Source organism: Formica exsecta, unplaced genomic scaffold, assembly GCF_003651465.1.
Source record: "Formica exsecta isolate Colony F162 unplaced genomic scaffold, ASM365146v1 scaffold172, whole genome shotgun sequence".
NCBI lineage: Eukaryota > Metazoa > Arthropoda > Insecta > Hymenoptera > Formicidae > Formica > Formica exsecta.
The window spans coordinates 259,173-279,304 of record NW_021849037.1 but is presented as its reverse complement, the minus strand read 5'-3'; the positions used below and the strand labels follow the sequence as shown (position 1 = coordinate 279,304).

Sequence of the window (20,132 nt, the reverse complement as noted above, 5' to 3'; positions counted from 1 at the left end):
TCCCTTAAAAATTGAGACCCACGGAGGTGGGGATCGGAATTTCGGGCCCCGTACACCGGCCAGTCTCGAGGAGGCCTTCGCGAAGATGAGGTGAGGAGAAAAGAGGAAATAGGAGAGTATACAAGCGCAGGAGGGCACGAGACGGGATCGAGAGGAGGAAGAGAAGAAACGGCGAAACGAGAGAAGGCGGAGAGAAAAAGAGAGAAAGCTGGTGGAAGAGGAATAGAGGAAGAACAGAGGAAGAAGAAGAAAAAGCAGTGGAGGAGAAGGAAGAAGAGGTTGAAGAAGACGAAGAAAGGCATCGTCGCGTAGCCACAGAGAGTGCGCACAGTCCACCGTGTACCCGGCATGGACCGTCAGTACACCCTCTGTGTACTCGTACCGGCACACCAGTACCGTAACTACGTGGACAATTACCATCATCAGCAGGCGCAGCAAGAGCAGCAACGCAAGAATCTGCAACGTCCAACGTATCTCCAGTATCAACAGCAGCAGCAGCAAGAGCAGATCTATGAGAACGTCGTGTCGCAGTATCGCATGAGGATGTGCTATCACAACGACTACGAAAACGATGAGCAGATACAGAAATTCTACTGGGAACAGTGTTACAAGCGCGACGACGCTGACGCAACGGCGTATTATTATTGCGAATATGTAAGAAATCCACTTGGGAAAAAATTATATATTTCAAAGTATTCTTCTATTAAATATCGCGTTCTTTCTTCGCTTTAACATGGAAGTGCGAGTCGTATCTCCGTGGGTGAACATGCAACGTTTCTACCTTTTAAGGGAGATGCTTTGCAAAATTTTATCGCTAAAGCGTTGAAGCTAATCATAAATATTTTTTTCGCGGCCGAACGCGATTGTGTGGATATGGTGAAATCGTGCGGTTCTTCCGGATATTGGAATAATACAGTGATATCAGATAAATAATCCTGAAACTGCTGATCTAAACTGAAATCGTTAACCATGTTTTCCATAGTTTTATCAAATACAATGATAAAAGTCATATTTATTTTATTCTAAAGCAAAGACCTTTTTCGACGATCATTCGGAAGAATTCTTGAAAGCTTTTATATTAGAAAAAAATATTTTTTTTTTTTTTTTTTTTTATAATTTCACTTTCTTGGCAAAGATTCTGTTCAATTTTTAAATGTAATACACATATATATTTTTCATTTAATATTTAATACTTTAGCGTACACAATGTGCACATGATCAATAAATAAATAAATAATTTAAAATCAACTGTTTGTGCAGTACAAACACGCACAAATTTTTAAAACTTAAATAATCATCATCTTAAAAAATTACACAATTGTAAGAGATTATTTCCTTTGCGATTATTATTTCTTTAAGGCGCCTACTTAATTTGTCTTAAAACATTATGTCAAGAAGTAATGTTTTGCCGCTTAGGATCAATAGGAGTGTGTTATGTTATATAATAGAGATACATGCGAAAACCAGTCGATGACAGTTGTTTTAAAAAGATCATAAAACTCTTGTGTTATAGGCGAAGAAGGAGATCTATGACGTAAAACAGCAAAGGCTCTGTCTGGCGCAGGATGAGTACAATCACCTCAATAATGCTTTATCCACCCTTGGCGCATCACGTACAAGTTGTGAGTAATTTAAAAAATAAATTTTTTTTTCTACAATTTTAATTATTTTTTAATGAAAACACAAGTTTAATAATTTTTTTCTGAATTAATTAATAACTTTAATAAGCCGTGCTTACATTACGTGTAGCCATCCGTGCAACCATATTTCATCGATCATATGTCGCTATTTAATAATTTACTAAAACGAAGTTTTATAGATTATGAATTCAGAAACCTATGATAAGCGACAGTTTCTATTAATCTCGTATTTTTTTAATACACGATTAAATATCTAGTCTAAATAGATTGCAATATAAATATATGTAGGCAAATTGTGCGAAAAAGTATTGACGAATATTTCGTGGTTCACAGTATGTTCCAGCTCGAGTTCCTTGAGTACCAAATACGACCCTGACCTGCTCAAGTCCGACGTGGCACTCGCCAGAAGCCGAGTTTCTCGATTAAAACGAGAACTCGAGCAGATTCGAGCGGAGATGAACTGCACGCAACGAGGAGTGGATACTCTCGCCAGGTATAACATGTGTAAACCTTAATCGGCGACCAACCAAGTTTTTATATTATTTTATTTAACAAATTTAACTTTTTTTGATAACAAATAATACTGTTTCATGTAAATTCAAAAACTCGAAAATATCAGTATTCTCCGGATTATAAGATGTTTTTTTTATCAACAACTATATATATATATGCCTAATTATTTATAATATGAATAACTCTAACTCTTGCCGATTGTTTTCTTTTACAGTGTGGAGCAAAAATTGAGCGGCCATCATGGTGGATGCTACAATATCACGGAAGCGCAAGCCATCATGACCGAGCTCCGTAATATCCAGAAGTCCTTGAGTTCCGGAGAGAAAGAGAAGGCCGAACTGATGCAGTCGCTGGCGCAGCTCAAAGATGAACTGACAAGGCTGCAATTGTGTGAGGGTAGTCCAGAAGCTAGCACGCTTAGTTTGCCGCAAGAGAAACTTAGCACGGCTTCCCAGACCGATCTCTCGGGTGAACTGGTGCCGATCGGGACCCGATTGGCCGAAATGGCGCGCATGAGATTGCAGTACGATGAGGCGAGAAAGCGGATCCAGCACATTCAACAGCAGTTGGCGGATCTCGAGGAGAAGGTGACGCCAGGTCAAACCGAGAGCGACAAGGACAAGCTGCTACTATTCCAGGAGAAAGAGCAGCTGTTGCGAGAATTGCGGAGTATCACACCGCGCACGAGGACGCAGCAGGATATGAAAAAGATCCAGTGCGAGATTCGCAGGCTTGAGCAGGATCTCAACACCGCGTTTGAACTATCGAACAAAACCATAACCGATCGCGTGCGGCTCCACGAGGAGAAGCAGCTGTTGCTGCAGCAACTCAGGGACGCTCTGCGATCAATGGCGATGTTAGAGGGCCAGCTGAAGACACTGAGCGCTAGCACATTATCGGTGAGCAGCAGCTCCAGCCTCGGTAGTCTCAGTACGACTAGCAGCAAGGGTTCCCTCAGCTCCGGGCTAAGCTTCACGGACATCTACGGCGGTCCACAGTGTCTGGGATCTACCAGTTCGCAGCAGGAACGACCGGTCGATATGGTGGATCTGCACAGGCGCGTCGAGAGATTGTTGCGTGGCTCCGAACAGAACAATCTCGTAGGCACACCCTCGCCCGGTAGATCTCAGCCCAGTCTTTCGCCGAGATCAAGTCTGTCGAGTGTGAGCCCGCCGGTGTCGCCGTTATACGAGAACGCACCGATGGGTCCACCGCCTGCCTACGAACAAGTGGAACTGCAGAGGAGGCAGCATCAGAGAGTGGGACCCGTGGCAGTGACGACGACGGTAGTGACGGCTAGTGGCGGTGCAACCGCGTCGCATCTCGACGGGAATCAACTAGAAGACCGTTTGACGGAACTCAGATTCGGTCAACAGCAGGGAGTACCGCAACAGCAGGAGCAATCGTGCACCTCCAATTCGCAGGATCGCCTGAAGCTTGTGGTTGGTCCGCATCCGCCCATCGAATTGCAGTCGTGCAACATGTCACAGGGCAGTGGCCTAGGCAGGCCTGGCGCGTCCAGTGTACAATTGCTGCAGCTGCAACAAGCGCCGCCACCACCTCAAGAGCTACCCCCATTGTCGCCGATCAGCGAGACGCCGCCGCCCACTGGGATTAGATCAAGGGCCAGCAGTTCTGGCACCAACACCAGATCCGTTTCCGCCGCAGTCTCCGACGAGAGTGTCGCTGGCGATTCGGGCGTTTTCGAGGCATCTAATCGGAAAAGACTGTCCGGTCTCATCTCCGACGTGGATCCGTTGGCTTCCGGCGAGATGAGCTTGGAAACGGCGCAGGTGCAGATCAAACTGAGGTACGTTTGTTTCATTGCACGTTCATTCTTTTTATAAATATCACGGGCAAATAAAAAATGTTACGTATTTAGAAATATCAAATGTGTGTTAAAAAATACATTTGTTTTGTAGAAAATAAAATTTTTTTTGCATATAGTTATAAATGTGTTATATTATGAATAATAAAATTGTATGTATATGTTAAAAACGTTATGTAAAAAGAAGTAATTATATGTATATGCTATAAACAAAGCAAGTACAAAAAAAGACTTTGATATAATATATTTTCAAATCATCGTTCGATAATATATGTATAGCATTTATGACTTTTTATACATGTTTTTATATTGCAAATTATATTTTGTATGCATCCTTGTGATAATTTGAATATTGGAACAAATTAAAATTTATAATGTTATGCATTTAGGTATTCGGTGAGCGATGGATTGCTTCATGTTGGCATCGAACGCGCGAGAAATCTAGCAGCGCTTTTCATACCCAATAACGCGCAAGTGTAAGTATCAACGAGACTTTTTTAATTATTTTCAAGCGATATATTCTAAGCAATGTTTCACACTTTATCGTAATAGTTAATGGTCGCACTGTTTATTTCAATTTCTATTCCTCAAAAAGTTCAAGACGGATATTTACATTTCCGATTAGTCAACATTACGTACAGTTTAACATACACAAGTATTACCGATAGGTCGAATTATATCTGCGAATGGTGTCTCGCTTTCAAAGATAACCGATTAGATAACTTGATGTGCAATGTTGGGTCAACCTGCTAATAGTTACGCAAATGCATTCGACATTTGTTTACTCGTCGAATTAGTTACTTGATCGATCATACTAGAGCCCCCAGATACTGACATATTTAAATGAAATTAAAATATAATTATGAAATCCTTGTCGCGTTCATGTTTAGATCATTGACCAGCGAGTACCGCATTCACCTTTGTTATGTAAGGATCCACTTATTATCAGCGATACCATGATGATTTTGCAATCAGCTTTACGGCCACTCGGGAATTTATTGCCGCAGCCATTGCGCCCGGCCATCGGTCATAAATTCACAAAACGCAGTACAACGCTTCGATGGATGGAGAGAAGGAGAGAGAGTTTAATGTATAGTTGCGCGTTTGATTAATGATCCATCTTTCACATGATGGTGAATCAACATTTTCCAACCCTAAATGGAAAGAGAAGAGTAAAGAGAGAGAGAGAGAGAGAGAGAGAGAAAGGAATAGAGAGGAAGATGTGATTCTTCTTGCGAATTTTATTCGTTTTCGCTTAACTATAGCCCCCGTTTTTGTTAAGCCGCCTTTTTCACGCAAAAGTGACGTTTCTCTTTTGTTTCATATTTCAGATACATCAAAGTCGCTCTGCTGCCGATGCAACTGCCCATCAGTCACATGTGTTGCTGCACAAAACCCGTCGTGGATCTACGAAAACCAACTTTCGGCGAGACGTTTCCAATCGCCGTACCGCTCAACAAGTTGTACACGAAGACCCTGCAAGTGACACTTTGGTGCACCGAAGCCGAAAAATGCTTGGTGCGTTTATAGCTTTCTCAAACTTATCGTATTTTGTAAGTTCTTGCTTTATTTCGAGATTTTATATTCTATTACGTCTGATCAGAGTGTACTCTAAATTCGAGGCATATTTAGAGAATCAACACTTCTATTCTTCATTTAGACAAAATTAATAAAGTTTAATGTTTGTTTTTCGAAATAGACGGTTAAATCATGCTGGACATTAATGTGATTACAGGGTTCTGCACAAGTCTCGCTGGCAGACTTCAGTCCAGAATCTCCTAGCGTGAAATGGTATAATATACTCTCCTTCCGCTTCATGCAACCGTCCGAAACCAATCCCAGTACCAGCGCCAGTAATAGCGCCACCACGAGTGTCATCAGGCAAACGAAGCACGACAAACAGGAATCAGACATCTCGATGTATAGAAGCGCACAAAATACGAAAGAAGAGAGTAGTGACGAGAGTACGATAATTAGTTCTCAGACATCTACCTTGACGAGGAATCAAGGTTGCGACGAGCTACAGACAGCCGTGACGTTGAGACTCGAGGAGCTCGCCAATTGTTTGGGTAGCCCAGAAGAAGAGGATGAAGATGGCGGTGATAGCGAAAGCGGAAGCGAGGGCAGCGACGAAGAGGGCATTGTCATGGAGTTTGTAATGGAGGACAATATTCTGGAGGATGTTTTGGAACACGAGGTAAGCAACACTTACTTATTGCTTACACTTCGTTCGTTTTGAAGCTGTATCGAACTTGAAGTTCGAACGTGTCTTCTTTAAACTTCTCTCAACAGATCGATTCTAAATTTTATTACACTTTTTTGTCCGATATAAGATTTTTTTCAATGAATTTCTAATGGTTAAATTTATGGTGTAATATAATAGGAAGATGAAGAACTGAATGAGGAAACGAGGCAAACGCAAGACAAGGAAACAAACACCGAATGCGTATTTATTCCGGAGCAGGGCAAGCAAAGGAAACTCTCCGCAGCTGGCGTTGTGCCCGGCGCTATTCACGACGACAAGAACTCCATTGTAATCAAGAGGAGTCAGACATTCTCACCGAGCGCGGCCGTCAGCAAAAATCATTACATCTGCCGAGTGAGTTTTAACTAAAGTTTTAAACAAATATATAATTTGTGCTATTATATCTTTATTGTTATTTTTAATTGTTTTTCTACAAAATGCCGTAAAAATATTTTAAGTTTTATTTTTTATAAGACACTTTAAAACTTCCATCATTCGTAAACTGTAAATAAATGGTTAAAAAGATACATATATCACACATACATAAATACATTTAATATATCTTATAGCAATTTAAAAAAAATTTAACTGTTGTAAAATTACTGTTTGAATTGAAAAATTGTAGAAATTACTCTACTTGTTTTCATCACATCATGATGTTTTAAGATGGAAATTTTAGCATCTTGTAGACTCTTTTTATTTAATCTCATTTATTTATTTATTTAATTTTTTCTTATGTCTTATCTTTGCACAGCTTAATCGTAGCGACAGCGATAGCAGTATGCCGCTTTATCGCAGAGGCGGACCTTTCCAACGAAATTCAGTAGAAAGACGTTCCCTACGATGGCGTCGACCATCATCCGCTCTTAGTTACAAAACTACTTCGAAGAAATCGTCCCATTTGCCGCCCACAATGAGAACGTCATTGGATCTTGAATTGGATCTGCAGGCGCAGCACGCTAGACTGAATAATCTCCAAGATGAGCTTAGTAGGTTACGGGAACTGAAGCAGCGATTGGAACAGGCACGCGAGAAAGGTGATACCGATCTGGCAACGTGGCTGTTGGAAGATCAGAAATTCCAAAACCTCATGGTACAAGCCGAACATGGCAAAAACGGTAAAAACGCCGAGGAGAAGAAAGTGGAGAAGATGATGAAGAAAACATCGAAAGAGATTTACAAATTAAGGAAAACGAAGGCTGGGAAGGGAAAGCCCGACATCATTTCTTTCAAGTAAATAACACAAATTTCGTTTTACTCCGATATTGTTCTTCATTATGATTCTATTATATTCCAATAGAAAAAGAGAATCTGTTTTTTTGTATTGTTATTTAGTACATATTTTTTTAGTTTCTTTATTATTTCGAAATAATATAATTCAATATCCGAACATTTAAGTAATATCCAAAGTAACCGGATGATATCCGAAATCAAGTCCGACATTTTAATTCATGTTAATTAAGAATAAAAAAGATTAAATCTTCAAATAAATTACGATAAGAATTCTGTGATTTTTCTCGAATTGTTTCGAAGACTGTATGAGAAAGAGGAAAAATTACATTCATAAAAATCATATTTAATAAGCAACGCTATTTTTTTCTTTTTCAGAGAAAAGATGGCTTTCTTCACGCGGGTGAATTTGAACGTTCCTATTTTGCCACCTGAAGATCTCGGAACCGATAGTACGTGTCCTACGTCATCGCACACTCATAGAAGATACGCGTCGGAGCCCGTTACTACCACTCACGGTATTATAAATTCGACGATACGGCCGAACAGCATTCCCGGCGCAACCGCGTCGTCCGCCACGAGGAACAACAGCGGCATCGCAGATCGGAATGCGAGCGGAATTGTCATCACGAATGTTAATGAGGATGAGATCCCGGTGATCAAAAATACCGACAAACCTGTAAACGCTAAAGGTCGGCCAGCGGCGGAATCGAGCGCACAAAATTCGGAAAACGGCGAGAGCGAGGCTCCATCCAAGCCCATCGAGAAGAACGAAGGCAACGGGGAGCCGGCAAAGAGATACGAATACGTCGTCGACAGGGTTCTCGGCGTAGAGGTGTGAAAACCGAGGCAGATTGCGCGAAAAATATTCTAGGCTCCTGTGTGAATTGCAATTGCCGTAAATCTGCTTTTTAAGTTTCAAGTAGCAAGATAAGAAAAGGCAAAAGAAGAGAATTGATTAATGGAAACCGCTGCTTCCTAATTCTGAATCCCAGGTGCCATGTGCAGATTGCAAGGATGCGCGCGTCGAAGGAATAAGAGACAAACGTTATCGAATGTGCGCGGAGCTGCTGATACGATCGGTCGTATCAGCTGTATTCGCAACGCGTGTGCCAATGCTGCGTGCTAGAAACAGCCTTTCGATAGATGCGGTAGCGAAAATTGCACGCAAACGCGCAAGCGCGATATGTACATACGAAAACATAAATTATTTAAACGGTACTCCATACATGGTAGATTATTTAATTGTTAATTATCCGACTCATCCGAGTCCATGTCGCGACCGCAATATAATTGCGTATTGTATTATTATTTGTTCCCTTTGTGCGTCGAAACACATGACCCACCGAGCAGCTGGTCTGCGAATCGAAAGTTTAACAAGAAAAGGCTGCGTCTAGATTGGCTGGTGAATTTTGTTCCGATCTCGGTAATGCCGTTTTACAATTGCGTTCAGTTTCTGATTTTGAGCTTCTTATCCAGTGGAAATGTATCCAAGTGTCCTTTACACGCTTATCGATTCTAGGGATACGAATCGATCGACAACGTGCCTTATTATCGAATTCGTCGCGCGGGAAAAGTGACTGTGACGATAAGACAGGGTATGTGGTATAGATTATCGTGGTACAATTAACGATAATTCCTCGTGTGAGAGGAAAAAATAGGTAAAAGTAAATATGAAATAATTTCTATTTAAATCGCATATAATTTTTAAAGAATAGTGATTTTTTATGAAATATGAAAGTGTGTAATGTGCATAACATATTTAATTATATTGATACTGATTTATTTAACTCTATTGATACTGATGATGATAAAATTATAATGGTTTTAATCAATTTCGTTAATTAGTGTACCACGATTTGCTAAGTTGCATTCAATAATCTTCTCGTCGCAGAGTAGAGAGAAGAAGCAAACATATATTTGCCTTTTTTTTCCTGATTGGTCAATCAAATGTTACTCTATTCTGACCAATAGATTTTTGAACGCAATCCTGAACAGTCTGTATTCTGTAATACTCGTGTTATTGCATCAAAGACAAGCATCTAAATGAAAGCTATGACGATCGAAAATACTCACTGCTATTTTCGCGAATAAAAGCGACGATTAGAATGTGTTTTTAGATCCAAGATATGTCCGATGCTAACGACATTATATAGAAAATAATCTTTCCAAGAATTATGCACACACAGTAGTCACATCAATAGCCTTGGTTAGCTGATTTTGTCTTATGATGTCGATTTCCTCTGCATCATCATAGCTAAAAAAAGAAGTTTTAAAACATTTTAAAAGGTTTTAAATGTCAAAAAAAAAAACAAATTTTAATTATATAATTAAACTTTTTTGAAGACAACGCAGTTTTCTGCGCTTGATTCTTTTACTATATTTATTTATTTTATAAAAAAGAAATTTATAATTGACAATTCATATAATTGATGCAATTAATACTAACAAGTATTCTAAAAAACACAAGTTACTCATTAAACAAATTGTGCGATCAATTACAATGGTATTTGTATCAGACTCATAGAGAAAAGAAATTTTGGAAAATAAGTTGACATCTTTGATATCATAATGATTGTTTATTTTGGACAGTCAAAGCCTTTTCAAATTCCGCTTTAGACGTGATCTATAATTTGTAACAGAGAGAGGGTGTTTATAAAACTTAATATGACACTTATTCTAATATATGTGTGCATATTGTATAGTTTGTACATCTGTGTGTATTTTTTAAAATGCTTTTTTGTAATATACAACACAGAAAAACTATATATCAAGCGACGCGGTAGTGTCGCGATGCCAAGTATATAAAAATAGAATTCTATTCCGAATTTTGTCGCAAATTATAAGATTATCTAAAACATATAAAGTAAAGTAGCAATATAAAATTTGATAACTAAAAACTTTAAACGACGAAATTCTTTAATAATGCACAGTATAAATAAAAAGTAATATTTTTATTGTATTTGAGGTAAGAAATCTTTAATGAAAAAAAAAAAATCCAAAATAAGAGCTCGACCGTTCTAAGTCGTTAAAAACTTTATGAGAGAAGTTTCTTCAAGGTAATGGATGCCATATTATTTGTATATTGAGAAGCCCAGTGTACGTTTTGAGAATGGAAAAAGAGAAAGGAGGCTTAAAAAGTGAAATGAAACTGGGAGGAATTTGTATATATTTTTGTATATACGCATTTTGACGATTATATGCTATGCGCTTATAAATATAATGTATAATTATATATGTATGTGTATGTATGTGCGTATGATACATATATACATACACACACAAGAGAGAGAAAAAAGGGAAGTTTGTAGCCTAGTGATGAATTCATTCTGCGTTATTTACAAATGTATTTTTATCAGTGCGTTCGATTTTACAGAGCGTCTCGTAAACTTGCGGATTCATAATGCGATTTACAAAATTAAACTCAGAAAAAGATATATATATATATATAAAATTGCCTCAGCGCTCATAAATGCTGAATTTATCATGCTCATGTATTTAATTAAAGTTATATATTATTATATTATTTACACTACCACATAGAGCCTTATTGTATCAAAGTAAGTATAATAATAATAATAATAATAATATCAATAACGTTAATGAGACGTTAATGGTACCGCTAAGAGAAATGCTAAATAGACGATAAACACGTTATTTCATAAAGAGAACATATTCATGTGCAGTTACATATACACATAACATGAGATACAGATACAGAAGAAACAATCACAATCACAGTTTGATTTGTAAGTAACGGTTCGTATGGTAATGATTAAAAGGACAAAATACAATATATTCTCTTGCCACGTTTATTTGCGTTGAATACCTTTTCTCATATTTGCATCTCTTATCAATCTTCCGCTATCCTGGACATGGTGATGGGTTTAATTAGAATGCTTGGAAAAATTTAATATATCAAATGTATCCTGAAAAGCGGAAATTCTCTTGCGAAATGAATTCTTTAAAATCTCGAAGTTTCTTCATCAAGATATTAATTTAATTTTTAATTTTTGTGTTATAAACCACACATATTAAAATTAATGAAATGGATACCAATTACAAGTTTCAAATAAATGGCAAAAAACTTTGTGTATTCATATTCAACTTTAAGCGAATTTCGACAGATTTATAATTATAAAGAGATTTTAATAATAATAAAAAAAAAAAAAGAGCAAGAGATTCATTTACACAAGTCACAATTTTGTTAAGAAAATTAAAACTATTTAAATACAAAATCGACTATATGTGCAAACGGCGTGTATAAACAGTGTATAGATAGAATTTATATTCATCCTTATACCGGGTGAAGAAAAAGTAGCATTTTTGAGAAAAATGTTTTATTTTCGAGATTTGAGAAAAATATTTTAAATATAAGTTGTAGGGTTTTAAGTGGCGCCTTAAGTAACAATATTAGTGTGTCTTTAAATAGCATTGTTAAGGTCACGTAAAAATCATTTTCGGATAATACTAATGCTGGCGGAACTGTATCTTTCCTCATAATTCGGAAGTTTGTAGCCTAGTGATGAATTCATTCTGCGTTATTTACAAATGTATTTTTATCAGTGCGTTCGATTTTACAGAGCGTCTCGTAAACTTGCGGATTCATAATGCGATTTACAAAATTAAACTCAGAAAAAGATATATATATATATATAAAATTGCCTCAGCGCTCATAAATGCTGAATTTATCATGCTCATGTATTTAATTAAAGTTATATATTATTATATTATTTACACTACCACATAGAGCCTTATTGTATCAAAGTAAGTATAATAATAATAATAATAATAATATCAATAACGTTAATGAGACGTTAATGGTACCGCTAAGAGAAATGCTAAATAGACGATAAACACGTTATTTCATAAAGAGAACATATTCATGTGCAGTTACATATACACATAACATGAGATACAGATACAGAAGAAACAATCACAATCACAGTTTGATTTGTAAGTAACGGTTCGTATGGTAATGATTAAAAGGACAAAATACAATATATTCTCTTGCCACGTTTATTTGCGTTGAATACCTTTTCTCATATTTGCATCTCTTATCAATCTTCCGCTATCCTGGACATGGTGATGGGTTTAATTAGAATGCTTGGAAAAATTTAATATATCAAATGTATCCTGAAAAGCGGAAATTCTCTTGCGAAATGAATTCTTTAAAATCTCGAAGTTTCTTCATCAAGATATTAATTTAATTTTTAATTTTTGTGTTATAAACCACACATATTAAAATTAATGAAATGGATACCAATTACAAGTTTCAAATAAATGGCAAAAAACTTTGTGTATTCATATTCAACTTTAAGCGAATTTCGACAGATTTATAATTATAAAGAGATTTTAATAATAATAAAAAAAAAAAAAGAGCAAGAGATTCATTTACACAAGTCACAATTTTGTTAAGAAAATTAAAACTATTTAAATACAAAATCGACTATATGTGCAAACGGCGTGTATAAACAGTGTATAGATAGAATTTATATTCATCCTTATACCGGGTGAAGAAAAAGTAGCATTTTTGAGAAAAATGTTTTATTTTCGAGATTTGAGAAAAATATTTTAAATATAAGTTGTAGGGTTTTAAGTGGCGCCTTAAGTAACAATATTAGTGTGTCTTTAAATAGCATTGTTAAGGTCACGTAAAAATCATTTTCGGATAATACTAATGCTGGCGGAACTGTATCTTTCCTCATAATTCGGAAAATACTTAATGGAAAAGAACTTTATTATAGTGTTTTGAAAAGCTTTTAAGATATACTACAAGAATATCGAATAAAAAATAGGGGTTTCCATTTAAGAGTTTAAAGTTGATCTTGACATCTCCTTTATAATTGCGTTCAAGATCAAAGTCAAATGGGTATCGGCATTTGATGCGTTTGTTAAAACCGTACAACTTTTATATATAACATTTTTTTCTAAAATGTCTTGTTTTTGAGATATTTTACCGGTCCGATACTTTTTCCTCACCCGGTATATATATACATATTTTACATTTCTCGGAAATACGTAGACATATGTAATAACATTAGCTGGAATATTGCATCATCTGTAATTCAATCATCCGAAAATTTCTATAAACGTCGTAAATTTTCTTTTTTTTTTGGATATGCGATTTTCTTCCGCTCTGCATATTTTAAAAATTTGTGTTTACGCTGCGATTATGTTTCCTTATTCGATGAATGCAGTTAATTTTTGCAACCGTAGGTTAGGTAGAATTTATACTGATTCGATATCGACAGTATTCCGTTTTGCCAAATATCGCCGCTAGAGGTCAACGCGATCGCTTAAATCGCGCACTCTGATGTTGCAAACGATGTATTAAATTCAAATCGTACGTATGAAGCTACTCGCGACCGTTATAATTTACAATCCGAAACCAAAGTACAAAGTATCCCAAAGTTGACGCGAGAAATGATGAGAAATAGAAACGTAAACCTTGGAGTGAAGAAATACATATTGTCATTTTACAAATAACGCGCGCAAATGTAAGCATGTAATTTAGAAACGATAATGAGGGGAGAAAATCAAATTGCATTCGTTTGTACTTGTTGACAGTTACAGTAGATCGAAAGTACAAAGTTTTTTTCGTATGTGTCGAGTGTGGATAGTAAATATCTCGTTACATCTAATATCAGTGATTTACTTATCGCCATCTACATCAGCAGGAGCAGGGCAAAGAGGAATATGTCATGAAATCTTTTTCCCAATTTGAAAACGTTCAAGGTAAACACATTATTAAATCACGAATTAATAGAACTAGGAAAGATAAATATAAAATTTTATTATTTAGCTGAAACTACAGAAGCTATGTCGAAAGGATCACCATACTTTGAATATAAGTTTCCTAAGCAGTTGGACAAATTCTCCAAGGAGAAGATGGAGCTGGAAACAAAGTTGGATGAGAAAAAGAAGGAACTTCAAGAAAAACAAATGCAAAGAAAAATACATGAATTACAGGATAAAGTCAGAGAATTTTCTCAAATGGAATCTCAATTAGAAGAAAAAACACGAAGATTGCAAACATCCAATAGGGAGAGAGATATACTTGAGAAAGAACTGATTGCTACACGATCAGAACTGGCAGGCATTAAACGGACATTAGGTAAAATTTTATAATAATTATATCTAAATTATATCTAATTATATATATAGAATTTATGTAATACTAAATTCATGTTTGTGGAAAAAAGCTCATATGGTCCACAATTATTCTAAACTTATGTATCTCTTGGGTTAGAATTAGAACGGCAAGAGAGAAAGGAGCTAGAGATTCACGCGCTTGGATTAATAAGAGAAGCAAAACGTAAATGGGAAAATGCGGAAAAAGATAAAATTGCACAATTAAATCAACATATCGCAGCACAAACTGTGAAAATTACATCGCTGTGTACAACTAATAATGAAATAAGCTCGCAACTACAAAAAGCAGAGTGCGAATTACAAACTGCAAATGCAGAATTGGACAAATTGCGTGTGTTTCAAGTGAGTAATGTAATAGTATACAACATAATGTAATGACATGGGATGAATATGATATAATTGTCAATCAAATAATATTAGTAATTTCAATAAAATATAAATGGGATAAATTAAAGCAATTACTAATGCAAAATTTCAAATATCTAATATTGTAATTTCTAGACACAATATAAGGAGTCCTTAGCAAAAACACGAGAATTAAATAGACAAAGCGTTCAAGGTGTTGAAATTAAGTTAGAGGAGATATCTGCGCGTGCTCATAATCAGCTGGCCGATTTACGAGCGAAATTAGATTTTGAAGCAGCAAAGAATACAGATCTTGAAACTAGGTTACGCAATGAGCAAGATTCGAACCACTGTCGCGAGTCAAGATTAAATGTTGCCTTAGAACTTGCTCAAAATGAATTAAAAGATTGTCAAGAACAATTGCGTACTATACAAGCTACGTTACCAGCAAGAGATGCTGAAATCCAAACTTTACGTAAACAACTGCAAGAGAGAGCAAGACAGATAGACGATCTGAAAACATCTGAACAAACACTCACAAGTTTACAAGAACAATTGGAAAGAATGAATCTTGAAAACGAGCAATTAAAGCAGCAATTGGAAGTGAGTATCCAAATATTTCATAAATAATTAGTACAATAACATTTTTCTTCATTTAAATCATTGCTTGTTAAAGGTTACTAGGTCTGATCTAAATGAAACTATGATGAATTTGGAGCAAAGCGAGGCACTTGCTTTAAATTTAGAACAAGCAGCGCAAGATAAAGTTACATTACAAAAAAGATTACAAGATTCCTTGAACAAAGAAGGTAAACAATCTTACAGAAACAATTAAATTTAATAATTTTTTTTAATACTGTTTTCTTATTTAATTGCAGAAGAACAATTGCGTAAGGTTTACAATTTAGAGGAATTATTAAAACGTTTGGAACATAGCGTTACAAAATTGGAAACAGAAAATGCTAATCTTAAAGAATTAGATCAGGCACAAGCTACAACTTGTGCAGCAATTACTGATACCACAAGTACAAAGATTGTTCATCGGCAAGAGAAAGTAGAAAAATTGGAACAACAACTTCAAGCTTTAAGAGAAGAAATGACAGCTGAAAAACAAACAGCGAAACAAGCTCAATTGGCTCTATGGAAGAAGGAAAAGGAATTATCAGATGCTAACTTAGATAAACGAATAGCTCTGAGAGAAAATAAAAGAGCAGAGGATAGAATCAAAATATTGCAGGAAGATAAACAGAAATTGCAAGAAAGATTAAGCAGTAAAACAAAGGAAGAAGAAGAAAATCTTAAAAAACTATTGAATGAATTAGACATTGCAAAAGTGTCATTGAACAATATTACAAAAGAAGCATCTAGGAATAAAATGCAGGCTGATTCAGCACAAAGGGTATATATATATATACATATATAATATTAGATTATTTATTATACATTTTAAAATTATTTATTGTATATATTATTTCCAAAAATTATTGAAAATTTTATTAAAATTTCTTATATGTTTCTAATATAAATTAATGTTTTTCTCATTTTCTATTTTCTTTTTTCTATAGAAGCTAATTTTCATGAGAAAGAGAAATATGTATTCTTTATTTATTTTTATTTTTCATATATTTTTATATTCTTCAGGCCTTGACCCAAACTAATCATCAAATCGAGGAACTTCAATCTTCGAGCGCATCATTACGTAGAGAATTGGACGCGGTTCGTAAGCAAATGCGATCGAATCAAGATCGAGTCGATACTTTGAACGCTGAAAATAGACGTTTGACGCAAATAGTTGCTAAACATAATGGAGAAAAGACTGAACTCGAGTCTAAAGTTGCCAAATTAGAGCAAGATATTAAAGGCTATGAATTAAATATTGAACTCTTAAAAGAGACTTGTACAGTCTTGGAGGAACAGTTGACGGACTATGAGAGATTAACGAGCGATCACGAAACGCGCGAGAATATGCTGATTCAGGATAAAATGAAACTGCAAAAAGATCTGGAAGCCGCCGAAACAAAAGTACGCGAGGCACGTACCGCGCAAAACGAAGAGAAGACGCGAAGATTAGCTGCCGAACGTAATGTCGAGCAATTAGAATCTGAGACAAGTGACATAGAGAGCGAAAGAAACAGTCTTATCGCTCAGACAGAACAATACAAGAAACTCGCTCAAGAGCTTAGTGCGCAAATAGAAGAGTTGACAACAAAGTGTGGTGAAATGGAGTACGATCTCTCAGAAACGAGTCGCGCTTTAGAAGCCGCTAAAGCAGAATCGAGAGTCGTGAAAGAGGAAAGCAGTGAATACTTGACGAGAGTGCACGAATTGAAAGAAGCGAATTTTGGACTTATGACCGATCTACAGAGTAGCATAGATCAATGTCAAGAACTGAGATCGAGGATAGTAGAATTGGAGAACGTCTTGGAAGAAATGAGACAGTTTTATCAGGAGAGAGAAGTAAAAGCTGAAGGTACTCGGCAACAGCAGACTAAATTAATCGATTATTTGCAATGGAAATTGGATAAATGTGATAAGAAGAAAAAGACTATATGCGACAAAATACTCGGCAAGCAAAAGGAAAATATGCCTCCTGTGGGTACAAGCATGCCTGTAGGATATCGTGAATTGGAGAATCAACTAGCTAAAGAACGAGCAAAGGTGAAGACATTGACGGATCAATTATTAATTCAGAAAGCTAAAAGCACTTCTATCTCTGCATCTGCACCTACCTCCCCTACAGCACCTACAGAATGCGAAAGCAAGAGGATAAAAGATGTCACAGAATCTGGCAGTTCATCATTTATCAGACGATTATCTCCGCAAAGGATAGGACACAACAATCCGCATAGATTCAATGTAGGATTACCTATGCGCGCAGGAAAATGTGCGGCATGTCCGAAGACTATACAATTTGGAAGACGCGCTGCGACCTGCAGCAAGTGCCAAATCGTGACGCATTTGGAGTGCGCAGTGTCTGTACCTGTGACTTGTGGTTTACCGAACGATTTTCCCAATTATTATCCCAAAGTTCTTGGAGACAGCAATGAGAGTTTATCGTCAATAGGAGATAGTGTCCAGACATTGGCGATAGATCAACCAGACAAACCGGAAGATGTGGTAATAAATCATACTTTATTACTAGTATTTCTCTCATTACTTTAACAATGGATTGTGTATTTATTTATATATATGTTATGTATAGAATTCGCAAAGTGTAACAAAGTGTAACGAAAATGAAAATTCCATGGAAGGATGGGTGAAAGTACCTGGTAGATCGAAATCTTGTTGGGAAAGAAAATATTTAAAATTGGAAGGATTATGTTTGTGCGTCTACGAACATCAGCCATGTGCAGGAATGATACCGATCAGCCGTTTAAATTTAACGGAAAACAATGGTTTTAATGTTTCCGAGACGGTACAGCATCCTGATATACCAGGAACGGCAAAATCTGATATCCCGTTTATCTTTAGAATCGAATCGAATTCCGCAACGACTTGTTGGCCTTCGTCTAGAATGGACATTATGGCTCTGAGTCAAGCTGATAAGAGAAATTGGCTTAAAGTTCTAAAGCCTTCTACCAGTCAAAATTCATATGCTATACCCAAATATAAAAAGTATCAAACTATGCTCAGATTAGAAAAACATCAGGTGAGTAATGCGTTGAGATGAATGATAAATATATCATATTCATTACAAAGTAAAACACAAAAAAATTCTTGTTATTTATTTTTTATTTTATTTATTTATTTATTTTATTTTTTTTTTTTATTAACTCCATTTATTTTTAGTTGGATTTGAACTGCGTTGTTGATTTGGGTATGGAAAATGCACTTTTGCTGGGCGCGAAAGAGGGCCTGTTTTCATATTGCGCCTCTAAATCTCAAACGCTCACTACTATACGCGGGGTCAAGCAAATACATCAGCTTTCTTTACATGACCACTTGGATCTGGCTTTAATGATAGCCGGTGAATATAGAGAATTGGTGTACTGCAACTTGCGACTATTGAAGAATAACGCGTTAGCCGCCGATTGTTCTAAACCAGCGATTAATACAAAGAGCGTATTATCTACTTCCGATAGTTGCCATCTGTATCAATTACAAGGCGAGATACTGTGCACCGCGACTGCGTCTCATGTAATGTACGTAACATTTATTAGTTAACAGGTGTGTAATAATGCAATTTTTTAGAAATTGTTATTGATGCAGATTATTTAAATGGAGAATCGAAGAAGATTCGGGAAAATTTGTCGGTCTTCGCGAGCTTGAAACCCAGGAACCTTGCAGTTGTGCCATATTTACGTCGAATCTTCTTATTATAGGATGTCACAAATTCTTCCAGATTGATTTACAAACTTATAGTGTAGATGGTAAGCAAATGTGAAATATATATGATATATTTATATAACAATCTTAATAAAAACTTAAAATTTTTGTTTTTTACGAGATTTTTACGAGTAGTATATAATCGTGTAATACTCTTGTTTTTATCAGAGTTACGAAACTGGTAATTAAAAAATTCATAAATCAAATCAATTTTTAATTATTAATTATACTAAGCTTTAATTCATAATTCAAATTTGATTCGTGAATTACACAGGCTTTAATCCACAAATCAATTTTGATTCGTGAATTGCACCGGCTTTAATTCATAATTTAAATTTGATTCGTGGTTTAAAGACGGTATAATTCACAAATCAACTTTGATTCGTGATTTAAAGCCGGTATAATTCACAAATCAATTTTGATTTATGATTTAAGATTTCGATCAATTTGATCAAATAATGCTGCGCTGCAGCGTGCACGGGATTGATCGACTTAATTTTTAAATAACTCAGTGAATAATGACCAGAGAGGAAAGTGATAGAGGAACTTTCTCAAAATTTTATCCTCTTTCACCTCCTCAAAAGTCAATTATGAGAACTTTGCGCTTTAATTGATTAAGATTTTTTATGTATACCGTTTATAGTGTTTAATTTAGTACTATTTGCGCTGATGATGGCCAAAAAAAGGGCCGAAACGTCCGCCATTCGCGAATCATGTAATTAAAGAAATTCTCTAATTTTTTAATTTATTTTTTGGTTTAAATTATATACCTTTGCGCCCAAAAAACTGCGCGTGGCTCTTTTGCCTTTTTACTCGGAGTTTACTTGATTTTAATCGTGTAAGAGCCTTA

At 35.9% G+C, this 20,132-nt stretch overlaps 1 protein-coding gene across 1 annotated transcript in view; it reads left to right on the top strand.

Annotated features, from left to right (window-relative positions):
* Positions 1-275: 275 nt before the first annotated feature.
* LOC115233355 overlaps positions 276-20,132 on the top strand; it is a 23,558-nt gene continuing 3,701 nt past the window's right edge. Inside the window, 21 exon segments of the mRNA XM_029803719.1 lie at positions 276-654; positions 1,514-1,622; positions 1,974-2,133; positions 2,368-3,963; positions 4,371-4,457; positions 5,313-5,499; positions 5,717-6,178; positions 6,365-6,580; positions 6,981-7,459; positions 7,835-8,293; positions 8,854-8,918; positions 8,921-8,950; positions 14,262-14,573; positions 14,709-14,953; positions 15,113-15,559; positions 15,633-15,765; positions 15,835-16,355; positions 16,598-18,073; positions 18,159-18,605; positions 18,746-19,098; positions 19,166-19,326. Coding sequence (XP_029659579.1) covers positions 349-654; positions 1,514-1,622; positions 1,974-2,133; positions 2,368-3,963; positions 4,371-4,457; positions 5,313-5,499; positions 5,717-6,178; positions 6,365-6,580; positions 6,981-7,459; positions 7,835-8,293; positions 8,854-8,918; positions 8,921-8,950; positions 14,262-14,573; positions 14,709-14,953; positions 15,113-15,559; positions 15,633-15,765; positions 15,835-16,355; positions 16,598-18,073; positions 18,159-18,605; positions 18,746-19,098; positions 19,166-19,326 — 8,251 coding nt within the window. The 5' untranslated portion in view covers positions 276-348.